This window comes from Cygnus olor, chromosome 4 (genome assembly GCF_009769625.2).
Source record: "Cygnus olor isolate bCygOlo1 chromosome 4, bCygOlo1.pri.v2, whole genome shotgun sequence".
Lineage (NCBI taxonomy): Eukaryota > Metazoa > Chordata > Aves > Anseriformes > Anatidae > Cygnus > Cygnus olor.
Genome location: NC_049172.1, coordinates 29,113,930 through 29,138,854, shown reverse-complemented (window position 1 = coordinate 29,138,854; position 24,925 = coordinate 29,113,930). Strand labels below are relative to the sequence as shown.

The window sequence follows — 24,925 nt, the reverse complement described above, 5'->3', positions numbered from 1 at the left end:
CAGATAAGAAAAATTGCCACGAAAAAAACTTTAGTTATTACTAATGAAAGATGCATACTATGCTACCTGAACATCGGTGCTAGCTACTTCTCATCCTTTAACCGCCTGTTTATTAGGTTTACATCAAACTGAATTAAAAAAGAAATGAAATTGTGTAGATCTTACAGCTGGTACATAAAGGACAAAAATGGGAAAAATTAATAACTAAGTCCATTGTAGTTAAACAAGCAGTACTAAAGACGCAGCGGTGCATGTTGAAAACTTCACTGTGAAAAATCTTTGAACTTTCAAGCCACAGAATGTGCTTAAAATCACAGCTGGTTCATGAAAACAGAACATTTCTGGTGAGAAGCACTGTATCTTTACTTTTTTTTTCCTCCTATAAAAGCTAGTCTGAAGTTGTTAAAAACATGTATTCCCATTAGCTTCAGTTGGGATTAAACCTTACACCTAAGGTGGGATAATAAAACCTATTGTTGCAGCCCACCAACACTTACCTTTAACAGTACTGTGGTTTAGTTGAATATTAGCTTCTATCCTTTGAGCTAAAAACTGTATCGTGATGCTTTTCATTTAATAATTGTTCAATTCTATTTTGATTCTATTTTTAATTTTTTTGATTCTATTTTTAATTCTATTTTCTATTTTTTTTCTATCTGTAACAGTATAAAATAATTATTAATAACAATAATTCCTTAAAAGATTAGCCAGAATTTGAGATATTTCCAAGAATTATACTATAGATAGCTATGGTTTTTCTGGCATTTAAGTCACATCTCTAGCAAGACCATCATTTTGATTACAGATTTATATACAGCTATCTTTACATTAGCAATACACTTTGGTGATTTTTTTGGAAATTTCACTCAGTTTTGATCAATATATAGATCCCCTTCAATATATCCATAAGGACAGATTTTAGAAGGTGAAGAAGTGATTTCATATCATGATTGGTCTTATTTAACTGTCATTTGCTGCTAAAAGCGTAGTTCTAATTCTTGCCTTATATGCATTTTCCTGTGCCAGATCCAGCCATTCCCAGACTCCACAGGTGATCTGTGGATCAGATCAGCTAACTCTCTGATTAAAACCAAAATTCATCTTGACGAGTTTTGATTGGTTGGTTGTTTTTTTTTTTTCCTTCTATTGCAAGAGATACATTACAGAACAGGCATTAACATGTGGGGATTTGGATTTTGAAAAGAGAAATTGGAATTACTCATTTCAGTCAAAACCTGCAGTTTGATAAGATTGACTGTCATTTGAAATTGCAACCTATATGAGACACTAGTAGAGTAAAGCTGACTACTTACCAAGGTATTTGCAAACAGAAACTCAGGTTAGCACCAAGTGTTTTAAAATCAGTGGAACCAAACTGCCTGCTCTCAGGAGTCCCTAACTCACCGTCTTTTTCTTATTGACATTACCTTTTAATAAATGTTCACTTATCAGTAAGATTCCATAAGGTGGGACATAAAATGACAGCACAAAAAAAATCAAACAGGGCAAGAAAAATTATCAGTAGTAGTTCAAGAAATAAACAGTAGAATTCACAAATGAAGACTGAATATTTTTTATATTTCTAAATGCTGTCCCAACATAGTTTTTTAACACCACCTTCTAAGAAATACAGCCTTTCAGAAAAATCCATTTTCATTTTGTTTTACTTATGTTAGGGGTTTAATTTACGAAGGTACCTTGCTAAACATAATAGCTTCTTGAATGTATTTTTAATTTCACACCCTATATCATTACAAGAAAAAATAATAATATTGTGCAATACCAATAATGCACATATTGAATAAATAAAAATGCCAGTAATTGCAAAACCTGAAAAAATAGGTGTCACTAAGGAATCATTTATGCTGAAAGAATCCAGTGGGATTTTGAAGGTCCAAAAATTCATCCCAATTCTTTTTGATAATTTAAAAATAAATAAATAAAGACAGATGGTATATACTGGTGAGGAGAATAATAATGAAGAGAAGGACAGTGCAGCATATGGAATGAAATGGATCACATGGTTAGATGTTTTCAGGGAAAGGATCTATGATTTCATAGAGTGAAATGTAAGGTCATTCTTCTAAAAACAAGAACCTAGACATAGACTTAATGAGGATAAATGTACCCTGGAAAGCCTTTTATCTGAAGAAGAAGTAGGATTTGCTGTGGATAAGGCTGTCTCATAAATTCCAGGATCATTCTGTAGCCTAAGCCAGCAGTATGATCTTTGGAAATGTAGCAAGGTAACTGGAGGTAGAAAGGCAATTTTTGCTTTTGTGTGTTCCAGTTGTGGGACCGGTGCTAAAACACAACAGTCAGTTTGCTCTTAAACATATTAAATTTACTGTAAAGAAGCTAGAATGGAACTCTTCAAGTTAGAAACAATCCAAAAAAGTAACTCAAAGCTTGATGAAGTCATCAAGGGAGCTGAGAAAAATCAATCTTTATGGTATTGTTTTGTTTTTAAAGGGACACTAACGGTTGACTAGTGTCAATTCTATAGATACTTTTTGGGTAAAGCAGATGAAAAAAAGACTCTCACACAATTAACCTTAAATCATGGGACCTGTAAATTCTCCTTGATGTTTTCAAATCAAGGTTTCACACTTCTCTGTGCACATTTTTTCCTTCAGAAAAAATCAAGTTATTAAATATTCTCAATTAAAAGTGTAGGATCAATTGAATGAAATTTCATGTCTATGATAAACAAGTTAGATTAGATGACATAACAGTGTTCCTCGAGTTTTAAATTAACCTTCATCTTTAGAAGAAGGAAGAGTAAAATTTGAGTGAAGTGATTCTTGAGCCAATTCTTTAAACCTTGTCCGTCTACAAATTGGTTAAATTAGACAGTAAAATGATTAGTTATGGAGGGAGGATAGAAACCAGAAAAAAAAAATAAAAAATGAGTCATACTAGAAACAAATTCTTACTATGAAGGTTGAAGCCTGATTAAGATGTTCTGCACAATTTTATGATCGTGCCATACAAGTTGTGCCATACAAGGGATTATTTTATTTCAGACTTCTGAGATAAAAATTCCTACCAGAGAATGCTCACAAGCATTTATGCTAAAACATTTTACTTTGCATTTCCATAAAGATAGTGAAGTATTTATTTCCATACTATGAACACGTAAAAGGTAAAGCAAAACAAAGCAAAATTGCTGCTCTGCTTATGGCTAATTGTGAGACCAATTGTTTTTACAAAACAAATGGTTATTATTTTTCCCCCTCAGATCTCACAAACACAACACATGGAGCACAGTTTAGGAATTTTAATCTTTGAATGAAAAGATGGAGCCATAATTCAGGCCAGGTCAAATAAAAAAATCTGATCTCAATCAACAAATCACCAGTTTGTTAGCAAATATAATAACTGACACTTATTGAAGCAAATCTGAGAAAAGAAGGAAATTAAAGGCTTAACAACCAGAAGAAAGTAATTAAAATGTTATCTTAACATTATATTTAATAGCAATTAATGCTGTACTAAATAAACCAATTGAATCTATAATTCCTTCAGATTACATTTTTAAGCTGGTATATTGTAAACAAGTTGTTTATACATACAGCTCTACTCAGACTGTGTGTTCTACTGAGTTATGACATAGTCTAGATGTTTACAGATAGAGTACACCTATCCACACATAACCATAAATACAACAGTATTTCATTTCCTATTCAAGTGTGTTTTGTTTTTTTAAACAACATTTAACATTAAAACTCTTGAATTGATGCTTTTTGTAAAGATGCTACATACACAAACACCAGCCTTGTGTATTTACCTACAAACACAGACGGATATGTGACACTATTCAAAGGTTCATCATGCTTTATGAGAAATCTTTTTGATACCACCTGTTCTTGAAGCATAAAAGACTAATACATGAAAACAGCATATTTTATCTCACAGTAGATCCCATAACCTCCACTTATCATTCCATGAAACAGTGGTGAACTTTGTAGTTTCCTAAGTGTTTCATTTGGTTGTTTATTATTATTATTATTTGGTTTGATCTCAATAACTGGAATTAAATGCCACTGAGAAAACATCAAGGTAAAATGCAGAAGTAAGGATAAATTTTTATTGAAAAAAGTAACATCTTTCATTCACAGTATGTTAACCTGGTAAATAAGAATTTGAAATTACAGATATTAGTTTGTAAGTAAGGATGCTAATATCTTTCATCGGTGGTATGCAGAAAAGGTTTACTGTTCTAAAATGACAACTCCACCATACGGGAATAATTGCATTCACCACTAGAAAAACATATTTTGTTCCTATGTCACCTCATATCATTTCTGGTGTTTTTTCTTTTCTGCATAGGCAACAACAATATATAGCGATCAGGCAGTCTACAGTAACAGAAACATTGAAGTTCAATTTCTAACTCTGTATTACAACCCAATTTTTTTTGCATGAGTTGAGAGAATATAAATGAGTTGCTTAACAACTGAATATTCATAGGTAACCATGATTCTCCTACGAAGAATCAATTACCTTACTTTATTTTAGATTTATATTCTTTCACAGGGCTTGGAAAAAAAAAAACACTAAATCAAAAAATCCTTCATGGAACCTCAATTTACTAGAAATCTTGTAGATATGCTGCATTTATGACTAGAAGTAGTGAAGATAAAAATTCTGCCCAATTTTTAGCCCACCTTTTTGGAAGGACAGATGGATGCTCTATCTGATTCTGTTAAACCAGTATGGGCTATAAGGTTAACTTCATCAGTAAGCCCTTATAAAACCAAACCTTGCCAGTGAAGTATTTGGAGACTAGAAGATGGAATGAGTTAGGCTCAGAAGTGAAATCAGTCAGGTTAGAGGAGAATTTACACGAGCAAAACTGTTTACTTAACCTGCCTGGAGCTGCATTACCCCATAGCTTCTCTATCTTCATTGCAGACTACCTTGTTTGACCTTTACACTGTGTAATGAGGTAATAATTATTTGTGAACTACAGTTTGGATTTAGACTACATAGCCACAGAAAAAAAAATCTACCCAGATGGCAAAATTGTTCAAATGAAAGAAAATAAGTGATGGCCTGCCAATTCTTAATTTGTTAGATATATTTTATGTTATTATTTTTTTTTTACTTTTTCAATATTTGAAGTTGCTTTCTTTTTAATAAAAAGTAACAATTTTGCTTTTCCTGAAGAATAGAATTTGTTTCCCTTGCATCAACATGCAAAGACAAAAACTTTATGATTTCTGACCCAAAATACATCAATACATTTGTAGCATTGATGTCATCCTTTCCAATCTCCAGCTGATTACTCTCAATTTTACATGAGGTAGAATGTCTAGATAGACACGTATAAGATAACATAATGCCATCAAGGAATTTGCAGTCATTGCGCAACAAAATAGAGGAGATTTAATATTAACAATATGCATTAACAAATGAAGTTTTAGCTCAACATTAATTCTGAACATAAATTAACTGTAGGACCCCTTTTATTCTATAATATAGTATTTTTCATGGTCTCAAAGTTATTAGAGTGCAGAAAGGCAGTATTATTTATGATAGACCTGCACACTGCAAAATTTTGGCTGAGGACAACTGATGAAAATTCTTCTACTCCTGATAACATTTTTGAGAGTAAAGCAGTGACTCCTATTTTGTCCTCAGGAAGTAGCAAGACCTTTCAAACATTTTACCCCACACATTGGAAAAAGAGACAGATACATGGTAAAATGTAATCATCTTCTCAAGAAAGTTAATGGGTCCAGCATTCTCTCAGTGCCTGGGACCACTATCACTTTATAAATCACTAACTTCTGGACTGGGTCTTCTTTTTCCTTTCCTCCTCCCTACAGCAAGTCCAATTTTTAGAAATACCTCACATATATTAAGGGCAGAAGAGAACAAGAGTGTAATCCCACTTGACAGTAGGAAAAAAAAATAATGATTTATCAAACTCTCATTCAACAAGAACAAAAAGCATTTGGTTTGCTGAACTAGAGCAGAATGAACGTGTCAAGTTTTCAACAATCACTAATAATGCCCTGAAAAGCAGCACATTTCATTTGAAGATATTACACCAAATTCTTTTAATCTGCTTTCTTGTTTTGAGTCTTTGGACAGAATTGAGTCACATGCTTAGTTTGTTATCTAAAAATATGCAGGCTAGAAACTCCATCAAAGGCTAAAATTTACAAATACTGAGATTACAGAAGAGCTGGGGCTTAACTGCAAAGCTGCACACTATTATGGATAGCAAAGGTGATTCAGTGTTTCCTTTTACGATACGAATGGGAGACAAAGGTTCACAGTTGAAACTTCTGCTATCAAGAAGGCTTCAAGAGAAATGCATTCATCTAATTTTCTTTTTTGTTCAAACTGACTAAAGAATGATTTCTGAGGGCAACAGGTTAGCTTTTTGTGTCTCATCAAAACATACAATAACAAACCACACAGCATGAACAATGAATTTATTTTGCATTATTCTTTGGATTGAATAATTTGATGTTCTGCTACAAATTTTAGCAAAAAGAATAAAGTTCCATGACTGGGGTTTAAGGCCGTTTGACCTGTTTCCATGTTTGTGAAAAAGCATTACTATACAGATGCCACTATAAATTCATTTTATAGAAGTGCATGAAGAATGTATGTATAACATAGCTGAAAACACATTAATGGAAGATTTTTATTTTTTAACTAAGGTGGGCATAAAGAAAGAAATAAGAGGAAAAGTATATGTAGAGAAACTGAATTTCTTTTTCTTTATATATACACCTAGAAATTATGCAAAAAAAAGTTTTTGATACTGACCTTCAGTAGTAGTACTTTAGTCCTGTTCCTCTAACGGAAAGATTATGATTCACTGATAATTAGACAATGGATTTCTAGTGGTAAAAGTATCCATCTATTTTCCAGTAGTTGCAGTAGCCATATGGGGACTACGGCAACAAAGCCAAACTACTTTCAAGTGGTACAATAGAGAATGATCTAAAATTCAGTTTCTTCATATTGCCAAACAATACACCAGTCACTGTCACATTCTACTTCAAGAGTTAATGATACATACATATAAGTATTAAATATAATTTGTACATCTATATCTGTGATTGCTATGTATGTTATATATTTATGCAGTATAAGAAGTATCATTTGTAAAATACATAAAGGCACCAATTTCTCTTAAAAGCAGAAGTTCTGAAAGATTTTTAAAAATCAGTAGGAAAAAAACATTTATAGTATGGGAAATGCATATATTTAAAACAAGTAATCTATTGCTATTTGTAATTGTACCTATATTTGCACGCAGCTTCTATTCCTGGAAATTGCCACTTAAACTTTAGAAGTTAACAGTATGAAAATAATAACACCAGTTTAACACCTTAGTGAATTTCATATTCACTTGTAAATAGTTCTTAAGACTGCCTCTCTTTTTAAAATAAGGGATTATGATCAAGAGTGGCCTCTAAAAAATCATACTTGTCTTTAATTTTTTCCATGGCTGCCTAGTATTTGATACATTAATATGGCTGGGTTTTTCAAAAATGGATTTCTACACTGCCCATTAAATCAAAATACATTTGTTATAACAACACTTAATAGTTAGTTCTTTGGGTTCGATTATAACTAGTGCTGTCGTGCCTTCTGGAACAACAGTTATTGGTGTAAATCTGTAATTAGTTAATAAAGCTTGCTGTTTAGAGACACCATGAACTCCATCCAAAACTGCTACTGTATTTCTTCAGCGCTAACTTATTTTACTACTTGCATAAAGCAGTAATACTCATTTAGCATTACAGAAATACTTTAAAATATCATTTATTTATTTTTTACTCCTAAAATACATCTATACAGTTGGATTTTATGATTGCATGCAGTGGACAATAAAACATTTCATGACCAAAGCAACCTATAGCGTTCGTACCCCCCATGTATATTTTAAAGCACTGTATTCAAGCTTCTCAATAATTACCACAGAATTCCTGAATAATTCACTTTTTTTTCCAAAATTCTTGAATTAAGTTTTCCACTTCAAAGATTCTTATATATTTTCTAAAGTGAAAGCATACTGAGACGTAATATTCCACGTATAAGTTTGGACAAAAGCAAATGAATAGCTACCATGAATAATGGAAACAAAATCTAAATCTTACCTGAGATAATTCATTTGTGTCCACAAGTCCATTGCTGTCTGAATCAAAATAATTAAACATTTGATCTACGAGAATCTTTTTTAAAGCCATTTTCTCATCAACATTTTTATCTTTTGATTGTGCAACATATCTCCGACTTTGTAGATCCAATAACATATTTTTCACTTTAGTGTATTCAGTAGGTTTGCATTTATCGCCTGAAAAGGAAATACACAACATAAGCTTATTTTGAATTTAATTTCTTAGAAAGAGCTTAAATGAAAAAAAAAAAAAAAGAAGAAGAAGAGTATTAACTTCTTGTAACACCCACAGGGTTGCTTTATGAGGCAAGGAATTTGTCCTGTAGTGGTTTGATCCATATAATTTTTTTATCTGGTCTTCAGATTAAGGCCAAAAATAACTGCAGTTCTAGGCACCGTTTAGTTTTCTGTGTATGGCAAGCAAGGAAAGTCATAAAGAAAGGAGCATCTAAAGATTTTGTAAAATGTTACCTTTGTTAATGTATTTTATGTAAACATTCATAATACCTCAAAACCTGAAAATATTATAGGAAATCACACATTTCAAATAATATACTTCCTAACAACATTTGACTTCAGAAAGTAGAAATTACACTTGAGTGCTCATAAACTAGATTTATCTTTTCATGTACTGGACATATCAAACTTACATGAACAAAAGAAATTGGGATCACCGGGGAAGAGAAAGGATGTCTATGATAAGATCTAGTTAAGTCTCTTCATTATCAAGTGTTCCTATAAAGTGAAAATTGCTCCAACAAATATCCTTCATACACTGATTGCAGTCAGTAATTACAGTTGCTATTTATTTCTAAACCATAACACAACAACTATTTCTGTTATTCTCTTACATCAGACGCTGTACATTTCAAACTGAACATAGATACTGTTTTAGAAATTTTTGTTTTTATTGAGATAACCTTAATACTTCAAAAGTGTTTTTAATAAGATCAGATACGTAAATGCAGACTAGCAAAATATAGTTACAATGTATTTATTGCAAACATTTAGTTGGCTACTACTTGTTATCTCCAAATAGAGAATCCAATGCCACAGCGATATGCTATGCTGTTTAGCAAAGAAAGCTATGTTCCAATTCTTTCAGATGCTAATGAAAATACAAGTGTAAATGAGGAACAAATGTTTACCTCAAACAAATTGCCTAGAGAACTGCTTTGTTTTATTTTGTTACATTTACGACACTGAAGTTTATTATTTTGGTGTATTTAATGGTGTATGCATTATTATAGCGACTGCATCACTACATACCTCCATCACCCTTTCATAAGGTAGAGAGAGAGAAAGTTCTTAAATGTTCCTCACTACCTTACAGTGAGACTCAGATCTAGAAGAGGAGGACTCCTAAGACTGAAGTTAAATTGCACAGGCAAAATATTCTTAAGAATCCAAACCTCTAGGATATATATATATATATATATATATGTTTTCTACATGTCACTGTCTGATATATAGCTATCTGACAAACCCCACTGTATTAACAGCAAGAAACAAACCTAAGCTGTATTTAGCTGACAGCCTAAGCTACGCATAGTATTCACAGATTTGTCCTTACCTACCAGAGGCATAGAGATTGAGTACATGCAATTTATAAGACTACTTTCTATATATCTGCTTTTCAGGGGTCTAGCATAAGAATACTCATTATGGAAATAGAATTATTCCTTAGCTATTCTCAATCTGTATTGAGCAAACATTGCCATCTGAATGGATGCAGGCTCCAGGGGGTGAGGAAGGAAAAGCACAACATTTCAGCAGACTTTAGTTCATTGGTGTTGAACTCCAAAAGACTGAACCAAGAAAGCATGTGTCATCTTTGCATTCCCTAGACTGTTGTTTCCTCAGGGAGACAGAGTCTGGTTTTCCTCCAGTGCAACAGAAATCTAACACTACACATGACATGCTCCCAATTTTATCTATAATCTTGAGAAAAACGTGAACACAAGCAATGTATTACATAATACACTGCTCAGACCTAATTACCACATCCAGATTTTATCCCCTGTAAATTATTTTTGATCAAGTGGTTCTCAGTCTGCGATACTAAAACTGCAAAGAGGTATTTTTACATTAAAAATATGGAACATAAATACGTAAAGCAGTTTACTTCCTAGTAATATCAATTAAATCCTAGATTTGTTACAGTATCTCTGATGAGCCATGAAAGGTCTGAGTTTGAAAAGGAAATGGAAAATTAACTTGAAAAAAAAAAGTCATGATCCTTCCCTCCACCCTTTGAGGCATAGAACAATGCCTCTCATTTTAATGATTGATCAGGAATTGAATAAATGCTCTCACATACATAAAGACAATCGAGACGATAATATATACTTTTTAATGAAGAACATTTGCGTGGATAGCACAGATTCCCACATGAAAAGTTGCATAAAGCAGCACAAATTTAGAGACAAAAATAAATTTTATAAAGCATGTGGTCATGAAAAGCATTGTAATAGTCACTTTTCATACTTTTTACTCAGAGATTAATGGTTATGGAAAAAGTCTGGAAGTTCCATCGCAGTCCAGTAAAGACATTTTTATGCACTTTAAACTTTCTTTTAGATCTAAAGTTTAATGAATAGATAAACTAATTTATTCTCTCACAGTACCTCTTCAGAGAGAAAATCATTTGTTATGTGTATCCTATATTGAGATAACTTCTCATTTTCCTATTCCTATTCCCATGATTTCCTTTGGAAATATTTTTAACCTAAAAAAGTAGCTCAAACTTATCAATATGCTGTATTAATAATGAACAGAAAAGACTAATGTCTCCTTAATATTAATGAAAAATAGAATTAGTGAAAGATACTAATTATCAAAGACGTAGCTACTAGCTACTGAAACATTAATCATGACAGCAGTCCATTGAAAACCAGCTATAAGCAAGGTGAATATAGTTCACAAAGAAATTTCATGTCTCTGCAACCCATCTTCAGCAGTGATTATTTTAAATTCAACAATGGTGGTAAAGGCAATGCTCTTTATGAAGTTGTTTGTACCATGGCTGCAAGATAATACCTGTAATTTGCTCTCACTGTGTACTTTCTCACTCTTCAGATCAACCTGACTCTGAATTACAGTGCTGGCCCTGACAGTCCACTGGCTTCTGGTGTGCTTATGTTTGCTGGAGTCTCATTCTTTCAGTGCTTCAGACTAACTTGTTTGAAAAACAATCCTTGTGATGAAAATACCACTAACACCTTTCCGAAAAAACACTTGTGTGTTTTTTTTTTTAATATATTTGTCATCATTTATGTTTTAAAACATGCTATTTTGTTCCTCTACATAGGTTAGTCTGACCCACATATAAAAAATAATAAAAACAACAACAACAACTACAACCTTTGCCAACAGTAGCTCCATACTCCCTGCAACCACACTATGCACTATGACACAGTTGTCTATAATAGGGAAGCTGTATCCCCTGACCCTTTTACCTGTTAGTCAACACGACACACAGTTATTTTAACAAACCATCCTCTTAATTCACTGTCATGGCTTTCTTGGATATTACAGTAAAAGGCAATGTGAGGTAGATGTTTATATTAGAAGAACGAGGCTCTGTTGATGTTTACAGAAGGGCACCCCTGGGCTGAAACAGCAACACAGGGAAGAACTTGGAGAGCTGCATTTACTCGTGTTCTAACTTAATCAATATTACTCAGGAAATAGTTGTCTGAATGGCACGCGAATGGTAACTCGGGAACAAGTATAACAAACCTGAAAGTGAGGAAAAGTAATTTATGCTTAAAGTAATGGAGAAAGACAAAACTACTGGAACTCTGCTATAAATTGTATTACTCCCAATGCTACAAGAGCCAAAGAAGATGGCATTTATCAAAACCAGAAAGTATGATTTGGCAGTTACCAGGACAGAAGACGAACTTCACAACAACACTTTTCGGATTGTTGGCACATTTTCAAATTTATCACAATGATTATACTGTTACATCTAGACCAACAAAATGCAGCACAGTTTCAGTTCTGATTATGGTTTCAAAAGAAAATTCTCAATTTATATTCCTAAAGTATTTTTCCCATAAATGAGTCAGACTACATCTGCCAATATTAACTTTAAATTAATTGCATTATAGCATCATGGCAAATCCCTGTTATTTGCGTAATAACTTCTGAAAGCTTGAAGAATACAAAAACATTTAACGTGAAAAAGACTGACTAGATCATATATAATTATATCTATATATGAAAAAGTAATCTATTCATTGTGCATAACTTAATAATTTAATTCAGTTTTTTGATACTTTTTTCCTTCTTCATTTCTGAACTACATTTCTCATATAAATAAATGGCTAATTTCTAAAAGTACTGGAAAGCAATCATGGAAAATTTATGTTTTCTTGTTCGATTTTTGTTTGTTTCATGCACGTAAAAGATTAATTCTCCTACATAGCAAGTTTTTGCAAAGAAAACTTCTCTGCTGTGATTTATTTTACAAGTTTTCTATCATCTCCCATGAAATCCTAGAAGGTGTGCAGAAACCCAGAAGTGACAGAAAACACAAACACACTAGAATCAGAGCGTCATTCTGCTGTCCCATACCTTGTAATTTCTGAAACAGTGCTACTCCTAGGATTTACTTAATTCAAATTATAGAATAGAAGTGGAAACACTTGACTGTTTGTTTCCTTCCATTTGGTACAGCAGAGTTTTGCAGCTGTATCCCTGTTACCTAGGAAACAGCTGAAAGTTAGAGATTGAGTGCTATTGCCATCCTAGACAGTTTTAACAATGATATTTGTTCATAACAGAGAAAAAAATGGACAATTTAGGCCTTAATTTGCCAGAGAAAAAGGTATATATCAAAACTAATTAGCTATTTGTGAAAACTTAAGAATAATGATGGTGTAAGTATTGCTAACGCCTGTAGAAGAACATTAAGATTCAATCAGGATAATAGTTAATCAACATTGTTTAAACCCAAGTTCAAATCTCAGGGCTTTGTGTTCCATAGTTTGGGGGAAAGTACTGGTGTACATAGAGATGGAAAGAAAAATCATATCATTTTAAAAATGTAATACAAACCATCTGATTTCTGTTCTCAGTTCTTCTACCACCTTCACAGGTAATGAAGGCATTTTAACCGCTCTTTGCCTTAACATGTCTAAAGTAAGAATAACTCTTACTTCAGAGAGGTATCAAGAGTCATTAATATTCATGGAGCGTCTCTGTATGCACAAAAAGAAAGTTATCAGCTACACAATTGTATTCTTATGTATTTTATGATTTTGAGCTGTCGTATCTATCTAGCACAAATGGTTTTCTCAAAGCCATTTTTCCTTCAAAATTAAAATAACATCAGCTCTCCCCAAAGCAGCAACTAGTTTTCAGTGGACAATATCACATACAGTTTACCATATTCCAGAACTGACATCAGGATTTATTTATTTAATTTGAATAGATATGCAACAAGACTACTGTTAATTTTCTACGTGCATTTTGAACAAATTCAGAATAAGCTAATTAGCCAAAATGCTTCACTGCAAAATTACAAATGGTATTCCCTGAAGTAAAAATGAGAAATTAATCCAAAACAACATATTATATACACACACGAACTAATCAGATACATACATCCACACTCGTGCACACATACACCCCCATACACAGAAGTCACTACAGATAAGGCCTGATCTTAATTGCATTTGAAACACACATGAGACAACTTGAAGTTCTTTATCCTTTCAGCTGTTTTCAAGATCCAGTCACAACAGATAAAGTATGAAAGTTGTAAAGTTATTTGGAGCCCTAACAAATGAAGGCATGTTTCAAACAGCCAGAATTGCTTAGGCTTATCTGAAAGCCAAACTTCAGGCTCAGATACCAGTTTCACAGTATCTTATTTTCCAACATCAAATTCTTATTTTTCAAAACTAGAGCTCAACAGTTTTGACCCTTTACTCTCCACTCTTCTCATGAAGCTCTGGAATTGCCCTTGAGCAGAAGTGATCTCATTTGTACAAAGACCTGTGATCTAGGGTTCAGAGGTTAAGAGGGGCATAAGGAGGGCTGTACACTCAGAACAAGTATTTTTCAATACAAAATTCCTGGATAAACGGGTATTAACACATCAATACTTTTCCCTGCTACTTCTTTATATTAAATAGCAGGTGAGAATTTTCTACCATTGTTGGGAAGGAAAAAAAGGGAGAACAAACAGCAAATTGATTGCTTCATGTTCTATTTTGCAGCGTCTGTACTTTTCAATGACTGATACATAATTGTCTAAATTTAAATTCAGGATTATTGTCGGAAAGCCAGATATTTGAGCTTTAAGGACTTCTACAGTTCTTCTGTGGAAAGAGGTTTAAGTAGCTATAAGAATTGTTAAGAACTTTTAATCCAGTGTTGCATATTTATGTGAAATATATGTATAAAAACATCTCCCACACAAAATCCCTACTATCCACTGACAGGTGCACACACGAATTGTTCAAGTTATATCTGCTGGTGTCCTTAGCCAAGCACTTTTAAGCGATTACCATAGCTGGTATACAAAATAAAATTGAAGCTAGCTTTTCAAAGCCTTAGCTGTACTATGCAAATAAAGAAAAATGTTTTTCTTTCCTCAAATATTACTGGTGAAAATGTTCTGAACCATACTGATCTTTCAGAATTAGAAATCTCATATGACAGAAGTCAATATTCCTTTATCTGCACAAATCTGGTGTCCAGTCTTATCTGCAGACAAATATAAACAGCTTTTCAGTGCTTAAACAATGAATAGTTTAGATAAATTATGCCAATTTTCCTTAAAGATGCAACACTTTGGTTAAACACCATTAGAAGCTGAATCACATTTGCATAAACAAAATCTTAAATAAATAAAAAAAACAACAGGAATTTCAAAGATTTATTTATTTATTTTACAGGGCTAGCTAGAGCTAATGTTATACAGTGTGAAAAAGCAACCAGTAGATGAAGAAAAGTACTTTTCCCGCAGTAGATGCATTAAATAAATTAAACATTTAGAGGAGTAGTGGTGGTGAACTCCTACGTATTAATGCTATATGGTTATCTCCACAGATGTCTTCGTAGAAAAGAAAAAAATATATAACCTTTCACCTTCAAGATGAGATTTTAACAAGCTTGACGGTAATCAAAACATCGTTTGCCCCAGCTGAGAAAACACTGAATATGCTGGTTATTTGGACTGCAGGTTAGCATCACAACCACCACAAGCAGAGTTATGTACATAACTGATAAATGCAAAGCCTCTTCTACAGGAATGATCATCCCTTCAAACAAAAAAACAAACCCACACAGAACTCAACCAGTGGTATCACTTCTCAAAATTTCTTACATTTCTGATGCTTATATTTGGACACTACCATAAAGAAGAAAAGATAAAATGGGAACATTTAACAAATGTGTCTAAACTTCTAAACATATCACATCATTTCAGATGTTATTCAATTTTACTCAACGTGTGGTGGAGATTACTTATTCCAGATTTTTGTGTGGTTCGGGGTTTTTGTGTTTTTTCGTTTGTTTGTTTTAATTCCTTGTATGTGGCTCAAGATTTCAGCTCATTTTTTTCTTTGTCCCATACACTGCAAAAACAACTTTAACTTCACAAGTAAGATTTCACATGTGACATTAAGGAGAAGATATATGGGCTTCCTTGTGCTTCCCAGGTTATTAAAGAAAACCTGAGAGGAAAAAGACAAAGACAGTGTGATGCAAAGGCAGACATTGCTAAAAATGAAGGCTGAGACAGGAGTTTAATGCAGCATTTGCTTTTCCCGTCTAGTGGAGTTAACCCAACCATTGATGTTTGTCCCACAGGGGTTGGACGAATTTTATTTTGCAGTGTTTAGAGTGATACTATGAGAACTATTAAACAGCATAGGTCTACACTGAAAATAAAAAAATAAAAAAAGATTAAAATATATTCCAAATCCAGAAGGGAAATACATATAGGATGCAAGCTTAGCCACAAATCTATAGAGAGTTCTGCTTTTGCTTCTCAGACAGCATTTACCAGAGGGTTCTCTTAAAAAAAAAAAAAAAGTTATTGTAAGAGATGAAATTAAAGTCACAATCTCCCTTTTCCTAAAGGTTTATCAAAAATGCAGAGTATTTATGAAGGTGAGGGTGAGGTGAGACTGGGCTAAGTCTAACTAAAAAGCCACTACAGCTAAAAGGGACAGTTCTGTGGCTCCATTTCTATTTCTCCCTCTCTATCGCATATTCACATGACTTCCATTGTTTCAGCTTTACCACAGCTTAGCTTTTGGTGCTAAAATAATTACAAAAGCTTTCACAGTCAGACTTTGCTATATGAAAAGAGAATTAATTAATTATATATATATATATATATATGAACTAATATTTTATTGTTGTTCCAATTAATATTTTAACAGTATTGGCCCAATTTACATAAGTAATTCAGAAAAGCTTCAAAAACACAGATAACATTATTTTAAATTACTTTTTAATTTTTTCTAGTATCTTTTGGAAGTGCCTATCTTATGCTTACCCTTCCATTTTTTCTCTGGGTACTAAGGCTTCAACCTTTTTCAAGAGTGAGGTGTGGAGAAGGCCTTGGGAACACCCTTAAGAGGAATAATAAGTGAGAGGTACTTTCAGTATCTGTTTCAGGGCGCGGGGGTTGAATTTTCTATGGTGTTTGGGGTATTTTATATTTCTCTATGTTTCACAGTCTGAACCTGCCTATTCTTTCTCATAATGAGGTTAAGTTTGAAAATGAAGAAATACTTCTCCAGCTTCTGTTGAAAGAAAAGGCTATTGTTTGTCAAGCAAAGATCATCTGTACATGCCATTGAGAGAGCTTAAGAAGGTAAACAGGGTAGGCAATAGCAATAGGTAGGCAATTTGAAAACTGGCAATTTTTCAAAAACGTAAAATCATCTCAGACTAAGGCAAGATCAGGCAAGTCCTTAGACCCTGCATTATCAAGTCAATACAAAGGGTGTGGGTTTTTGTCTTTAACCACAAAAAATATAAAGCACATTCTACAGGGTTACTCATCTTTGAGATATGATTACGATATCAGTTAGTGCAAATCAGAGAAATCTGAGCTATGGGGGATCAAGGTCAGTAAGTCTATATGATTAAACTTGATTTTAGCTGTTCTAAGAAGGAGACAAATACTGTTTCCCAGGTTGAACATCATAGTTCTGTATCTGTTCTCCATTTTCTCTGTTCCTTCTGCAGAAACAGAAGCAAATACTCTAGTTTGGCAATAAAAGAAGGAAAACAAGATTTATGAATTGAAACTTCAGTAAGGAAGCAAGGAATTTGCCTTTGAATCCACACCAGAATGTAACCTAACCATACTGCTTTGGCACCAGCATAAGCCCGCGATCAAGCTCATAACTTGTACCAGCTTCATGTGTCACTTCCAGGTTGACTCTGTCTCTACCGTATTTAGTATAGGCTTGAAAATGTGTTGTTAGATTTCAAAATCTGTTTAAAGCTAGTCATAATGGTTGGAAAGACAACCTTGTCAAAAAGGATTTTAGTGAAATCAGAAACCTTGCAGACAACTGAGACCTGTGTGCAATACTATTTATTTTAATATTACCACGTCAACTACTGTATTTAAATTTCTACATGCTTAACTAATCTACTACTAAAGAAAGACAGATAAGAGATGTAGGAAAAGACAGTAGTGTACTATGAAGATCTATATCAGTATTTCCCTTGGCTACACATGAAGGGCATATGCTATTGTCAACATGGCTGCTATTATTTTATAATGACTTGCCTCATATTACGGCTCACCTTGCAGTATTATGACATGATGGATGAGGCAAAGGTAAAGTACTGTGACACACATTCATTGGTAATACCTTGTGTGGAGGTTTTACATTAAAAACTCAGTATTCTTTTAATGACCATTTGGCATCATACATATATACTCGCATCTGAATTTTTGCTCATACTAATCCTTGAATATAGACTTCTGTAAATGCAAGAGAAAAGCTTGGCCTACATAAGCTCAGTTTAAGGTTCCTTTTAGAGATGCATTGCGTGTCTTGCAAAGTTGTGGGATGACATTCAAGTCTATTTTGACCAGTAATCCCTAAACAAAATTTGGATCATGGTATCTCCTTTCATAGTCACATAAAAGGCTACCTAGAGAGAGTAGATCATTAAATTTTATTCTAGCTTCATTACAAAGAAATAAAAGTTTTAGACATATTTCTCTATACAACTACAAAAAGCCTGCTGACCTGGTATTGTTTCAAAGATGTTACTGTCTGTCTTGATGTACAGCCTTCTATCTTTATTTCTCATCTGTGGTTTGATGTAGAAAGACCTTATTAAAGAAAAGGTTAGACTCCTCAGCTTTGCAACGATTGCAATTAAATTCATGGCTTTGTTTTCTTACAACTGAAGCTTTCCTTTCCATAAACACTACCTCCAGCAGAAAACGTCCTTACTCACATAATTACATATTTAAAAAGTAGTTTTACTTCTGTGTGATTTCCTAGTGTTTCTATATACTCTTCTCTACATACTTCACAAAATATGTCTACATATCACCACTAAGTGATGACACTGGCTTCTGTCAAAGTGGGGTGCATTTATTCAAACTGTGATTTGTCAAAATTTAAACAAGAAATTAAAGCCATTTTGTCCACTATTAGGGAAGAAATGGTACAATTACACAAAACTCACTTTACAGGTTTCCAAAAAAAAAAAAAAATCAAAAAATAAAGCAAGTCAATCTGCAATTTAATTGATTTTTTTTTTTATATATTGAATATAAAGTAAGGTCGAAGACCAAACTTTAGATTTCCAGCTTTCATACTACATTTCTAATATTTTTAGCTAAGAACAATTTTAAAAGTCTGGCAAGAATTACACACAAATGGATTTTTGGGAAAAAAATAATAATGTAACAAGCTGGCATAAAACATAAAGGGCAGAGAATTTCTACTCCAAGAGAAGAAACATCTTTATGTATATACATACATGTATATAATATTTTATATATACACACACAGAACACTGCCTACATTCATGCAACAACTGCAAATGCATTCAATTTTTCAGCTTGATATTGTTTAAAAAAGTAAAATTAGTTAATAATGAGAAATCTACCTTATCTAGTTTACTTGTAGAAAAGTTATCTTCTATCTCTTAAGATACTACAGAACTTTAATTCTTTCCTTCATAAGAACATGTCAGAACTGAAATTTCACATTCAATGGAATTTCAAATTATCACCTAAACAAACGACCTTGTGACAACTTCAGTTATGTCAATCTATAAGCAGTGACAGCCACATCTCTTGGTAGCAGGGCATTCATCACTTTCAGCAACTGTGTTAAAGAAAGATACTGGCAAGAAACACCTCCATCAAAAATCTCTTTGTTCAAAAAAAAAAAAATTCTGCACCCTCCAATGGTAAGAAAATTATCTTTATTTAAAAGAGATCTAAACCAAAGCAAGGTAACCGGAATCCAACAAAGTTTTTAGTATTTTAAGATTTTTTTTCTGCTTTCATGTCATCACTGTCCTTGATTAAAGTAGAATGAAGGGGGTTGATTAACTGCCCTAGCTCTAATTTCAATTTGTTATAATCTTTTTGCTTTCTCTCCGTGTCTGTTGGACACAGTTTTGTTGCTCATCTAATGTATCTCTCTTCCCACCCCAAAGCAGATGTGTCCTATCTATAACTCAAGACAGGTGCCACACATACCAAGATGGCCATATAAGCAGTAGCATGTGTGTCAATCATTACTATTAAGATGTCAAAATAAAGTTACATGCAGGTCATCTTTTACAGCTGAATGAAAGAACACAGTTAAATATGTAATTTCAGTATTACCTTAATTTTTGCTGATGGATTCTGATACTTAACTGTCAGTATATACAGCAAATAGAACTAACATTCAAAGTAAATATGGAATGAATTCACAATTTGGGTAGTTTTAATGATTCTGCAATCAGATTTATTTCCTGGAACAGTAAGTCCTTTTACAGCAAAACTGTCTTTGACCTTAGGTAAAGTTTTGGGGATAAAAATAGACTAAAAAAATACAATCAAGCTGTACTACTACCAAATGACAGCTTCTGTCTTGAAAGACCATTTACGGTTTTATGGACCGTATTCTTATCATATGGATAAGAATAACATAAAACAATTACTCTCACAATTTTTAGATACTAAAAACATATTCCTGCTCTGTATTATTTCATGTCAGTAAGAAGCAGAAAGCTTTAACCAATTTTTGATTATCTTCCAAACTAAATAAAATGATTCTTTGATAACAGAAAAATTTACTTGTGTTTGTATTGTCCAGTTAGTGGCTTTTCATAGGATCATTTTTGAGATTATTTCACAATAACTGAAGTCATCTAGACTATCTAACTGAGAACAGTGACTAAAAAAAATTCAAGCCTAGAAAACGGCTACACCATGAGTGAAGGAAGATAAATATTCTTATTAGGGACAAATTAAATTAAAAGTTTGAATACCCTGTTCTTTTGGGTGGTTTGTTTCCTCTACTTCTGACTTTTAGTCAAGTGATTTCTGGGTATGCAATGCTCCATTTTGGTCACAGGAAAAGTTTTTTCCTTAGTCTCCTTAGCTGTCAGTCTACTCCTCCTTGTAAGCAGTCCCTTTGAGTATACTAATCTCAAACCACAGTAAAGTGCTCTGATTTTTATGTCTCCAGATTCTCCCTGCCCCACCATACATTTGTGAAGATTCTGCACAGTCCTGAATTCATACAGGCTCAGATAGTACGTGGAGGAAGAGCAAAGTTCTCCCTGAAGGAAGTTTTACCATCTCAGACTGAAAATATCAAGAAAATGTACAGCAACAGCAGGAAAGTAATGTGGAGTGAGAGACTCAGACAACATAGGAACTCCAAGCACAAATTTATTGCGAGAACACACTTGTTTGACTTTCCAGACTGGTAAACCACATCAAAAGCAACAGCTAAGTTCATCTGTAAATAATATATCAGATAAATATAAGTTCAAAGCATTTCATATTTTTGAGAAGCGTCACTTACTCAGTTAAGAAAAGGAAAATAAGAACTGGAGAAGACTGGTTAAGATCACTATATTCATAGCAGCATAACGATTTTAGATTATATTATATATTGTCATTTCAAAAAAGCAGAAATACAGTGGAAACACTACAGTAACGTATTAGCAGTTGCATAGAAATAATTGTAATTCTATATAATTTAAAATAATTATTCTCAGTTTCTTTCCTGCTTCTTTTTTCTTCCTCATTTTTGGTACTAAATAGCAATCAATTCTAAGTTTAGTAACTCCACCAGGAAGTTTTCAACAAATTGCTCCTTGTATGGTTGCTTGAAATAGCAGGCACAAACTTTATTTTGCTAGTATCCCTTCCATTTTAGGTTTTATACTAAACAATACGGTGATAAAGAAATTTCCTTTCCACACACAGGACAGAAACATACAGCTACAATTGTGCCTGAGGACTCTGATATTACTCAGTGGGTTTGGTTAGCCTCTGATCTTTTTGTAAACTTGTTCTAACCCAAATATTAAAGTACAAGGAATTTGCAGAAAACTTATATACTATACAAAACAAATATAGTTTATATGCACTGAAAAACTGTGAGAAGATCTGTTGTGATTCAGTATGACAGAATTGTCCAAAGCACCAAAAGAGTTTTACTGGTGGTTAATTTCCTCACTAATTACATACCCAAAGTGTATTTTCAAAACCCATATCTGGAAATAAATATATATATATTATTAGTCTTGGAAACTCATAGTTTCCATAGGCTTATGGAATTCATTTTAAAGACTGAAGATTTCAAAAGAAGTATTAAATTAGAAAGAAATTTGTACTGTGATACGTACCCCATTGTGTGAAAGGAAGACATGCTTGTTTTAATGATTTGCAAGTTTGAGAGAGTTTAACCTAAATTTGCCTCTAGACTTTGACTGAGAAACAAAGAAGAGAAGAAAAGACTAGGCTTTTCTAAGATTATTTTCAGGTTGTGCAATTTCTGTAGCTTTCTACCGTTGATGGGTAATCAGACCATACTCTGTCAGACTCAGACATTAAATCATTTGCAAGCAGGAGGTTCCACAAGATTCACGTAGTAGACACAGGGAATATTATTATTTTTGCTGATATTATCATTCCTGCCCTGAGAAAAGAGTGGGATTAAAGTACTGTATACATTTGCTAGGCAAGACTAAATTTGTTCATGAGTCAGTTCCAGTCTCAGCCTGTGCATCTGAACATGCTGAATTTCCTGCTTCTTCTCAAAATTAAGTAATATAGTACAAAGTGTCACTCAGAAAATAATCTTGAGAATGACTCACTTCTAGCCTTCCTAGCCAATAAAGGTTTTGAGAGGAGGAAGGACACAAAAATTGTCTTTTAAAAAGAATAAAATAACTCAGAATTTATATTCAGATAAAGATGTCAAAAGTTATTGGTACTATTGTTCTAATTCTTTTTCCAGAGTTATGAGCTTGGACAGTTTCTAAACATTGCTGGTTTTTTTTGTTGGTAGTGGGTTTTTTCTTTTTTTAAAGAAAACAGGTATATAAAAACTCCCACTTAATCACTTCCTAGAAATGCATTATTCTCCCATTAGATATATTGGCAGGAAGTAAAATGAGCAGCATTTGGATACAGATTTTCACCTTTATGACTTAATAAGCTAATTTCACCTTATAACTTCACCCACTGTTATTGCTTCTGTTAGAAGCTATAGTCAAAATTCTTTCTCTAATATTCAAAATATATTTTCTTAAAGTCTCAAAAAGTTACTTAATGTTAAAACAATTAACTACCAGTCACAAGAATTCTCCGAGATGCGAAGTCCACATGTACATTTATGGGCTGCTATAATAACTTAAGTGGCCCTTATAATAATTGGGCCAAACTATCAATGCGTAAATTGGAACATGGTTCCTGTGCCTATACTGCATGCAATGTATCACCGGACTGGACCAAATAGGAAAAGAATGGCAAGTGATTACATATGTGGACTACAGTTCATTACAAACTCTATTTTTGGTAAATTATTTCTTTACCATCACCACAACAATTCAAAACTTTAGTTGTTCCAAGCAATGCAGTGACCACCCAAAACCACTTCAACTCCTTCCTTTGAATAAGGATCTTCATTAAAGCTGTCAACCATTGCTAATTCAGCAAGGGTGTCCTGCTGGATGAAAGTAAGCAAAAACAGCAAGAAGCCATTTCTCTTCTCAAGGAAAGGGATGTTCTAGTTACATTTGTAGGTCAGATAAAGTATGTTATAAACCTTCAAGAAAGTTATAAACCTTCCTTTCTGACTTGTAAGATGTTTCATTGCAATCTGCTATTCCTCTCAAGTCCACTGAGACAAATGGTCAAGAACTCTGGGACTGCATATCTAACGTGCAGTACATGCCAGCTTCAGAGAGCTGCAAGTCGTCCTAAAAAAAAAAAAAAAAAAAGTGCCAATAATGTGAAACGATGTATTACTGAAGGTGGGAATTTCTTACTAAGTACTTATTATACTAAATACCTTATTACCTAGGCCAAATACCATGCTTGAATTTATTCCCAAGAGACACAGATGTGAAGGGTCTTCGTCCCAAAGGCCCTTTCAACTTTAAGAATAGCCTAAATCACAAGGGTGGAGATTTAAAGAGGTCACTCATGTCAAAGTACGTATTTGTCTAGGCAGACATTCAATTCTTCAGTTAACTTCTCAGCTTAAAAAGTATAGTGTCTGCAGAACTTTCTAAATTATCTTGAAGAATGCCTTAAATTCATTTGTCACCAAAGACAGAAAGGTACCTCCTAACTCTAACCTACTCCAGGTAATTGAGAAATGATCTCATGAAGGAGAGGACACTGCCTCAATGGCCTTAATTCTAATGTTAAGTAAATTATCGTATGCCAGAGAGAATTACAGTCTGTTTTCAGCGTCTGTACTCCCCATGATAAAGCTGATCCTTCCTGAGTCTGAATGAGTGCCCAGTCTTCAGAGATATCCCTAAGGCATCTTGGCAAACTCGATCTTGGATATTGAACAGGTGCCAGAGGGCACCAAGAAGAAGAAAACTTGAAGAAAAGGAACTGGACGAGAAAATCTATTTCAGAAAAAGATTTAAACATGAGAGACCTGACACAAAAGAGTACTTACAAAAGGATCAACTTTCAAAATCACATGCCTGTAGAAGGTGACAATCATGGCATGGTTCCTGACATTGCTGCTGCCAAAGGAATCTTAACCATTGGCAGACCAACCCATTGTGGTCCACAAGCAGGAGCTTTTGGTTATAAACCATGACCTATAGCTCCTTTCAGGTTCTGAGAGCAGCCATTTTAACTATAAACAGAAATCAATCTATATCCTGACGGGGCATGATCTTCTAGGTTCCCAATTTCTGACAGTTGAAAAGAACTCATGAGAAAGATTAAAAAAAAATCCTCAACAGAATCAATCTACAAATCCATATGTGCCAGGTGCATAATGACCAAGCAATTCTGGAGCTTTGAAGGTCATAGTCAAATTAATAAACTTGTATTTCAATTTCTTGCCCCAGTGCAAAGAGAAACTAAATATGTTAAAAGACAATCATAGCAGTGAGAATAAATATAAAGAAATTCAAAGAAAATATTTTTAAGTAGGTCTTATTCAGAAATCAGATTACTTTCAGTGAATATATTAAATCAGGATGTGAAGACACAATGAAGGATGTGGACTATTCTCAAAAATATGTATACACTGCAACCCATGCTGAGCAAAACACTATCAC

The 24,925-nt window shown here is 33.4% G+C and overlaps 1 protein-coding gene across 8 annotated transcripts in view; it reads right to left on the bottom strand.

Moving 5' to 3' along the window:
* The window catches only part of FSTL5 (follistatin like 5), a 415,275-nt gene that overhangs the window by 120,980 nt on the left and 269,370 nt on the right, over nucleotides 1–24,925 (bottom strand). For all 8 annotated transcript variants that reach the window (XM_040555979.1, XM_040555981.1, XM_040555984.1 and 5 more), the window contains one exon: nucleotides 8,130–8,326. In XM_040555979.1, the coding sequence (XP_040411913.1) occupies nucleotides 8,130–8,326 (197 nt within the window). The remainder of the gene's footprint in view (nucleotides 1–8,129; nucleotides 8,327–24,925) is intronic.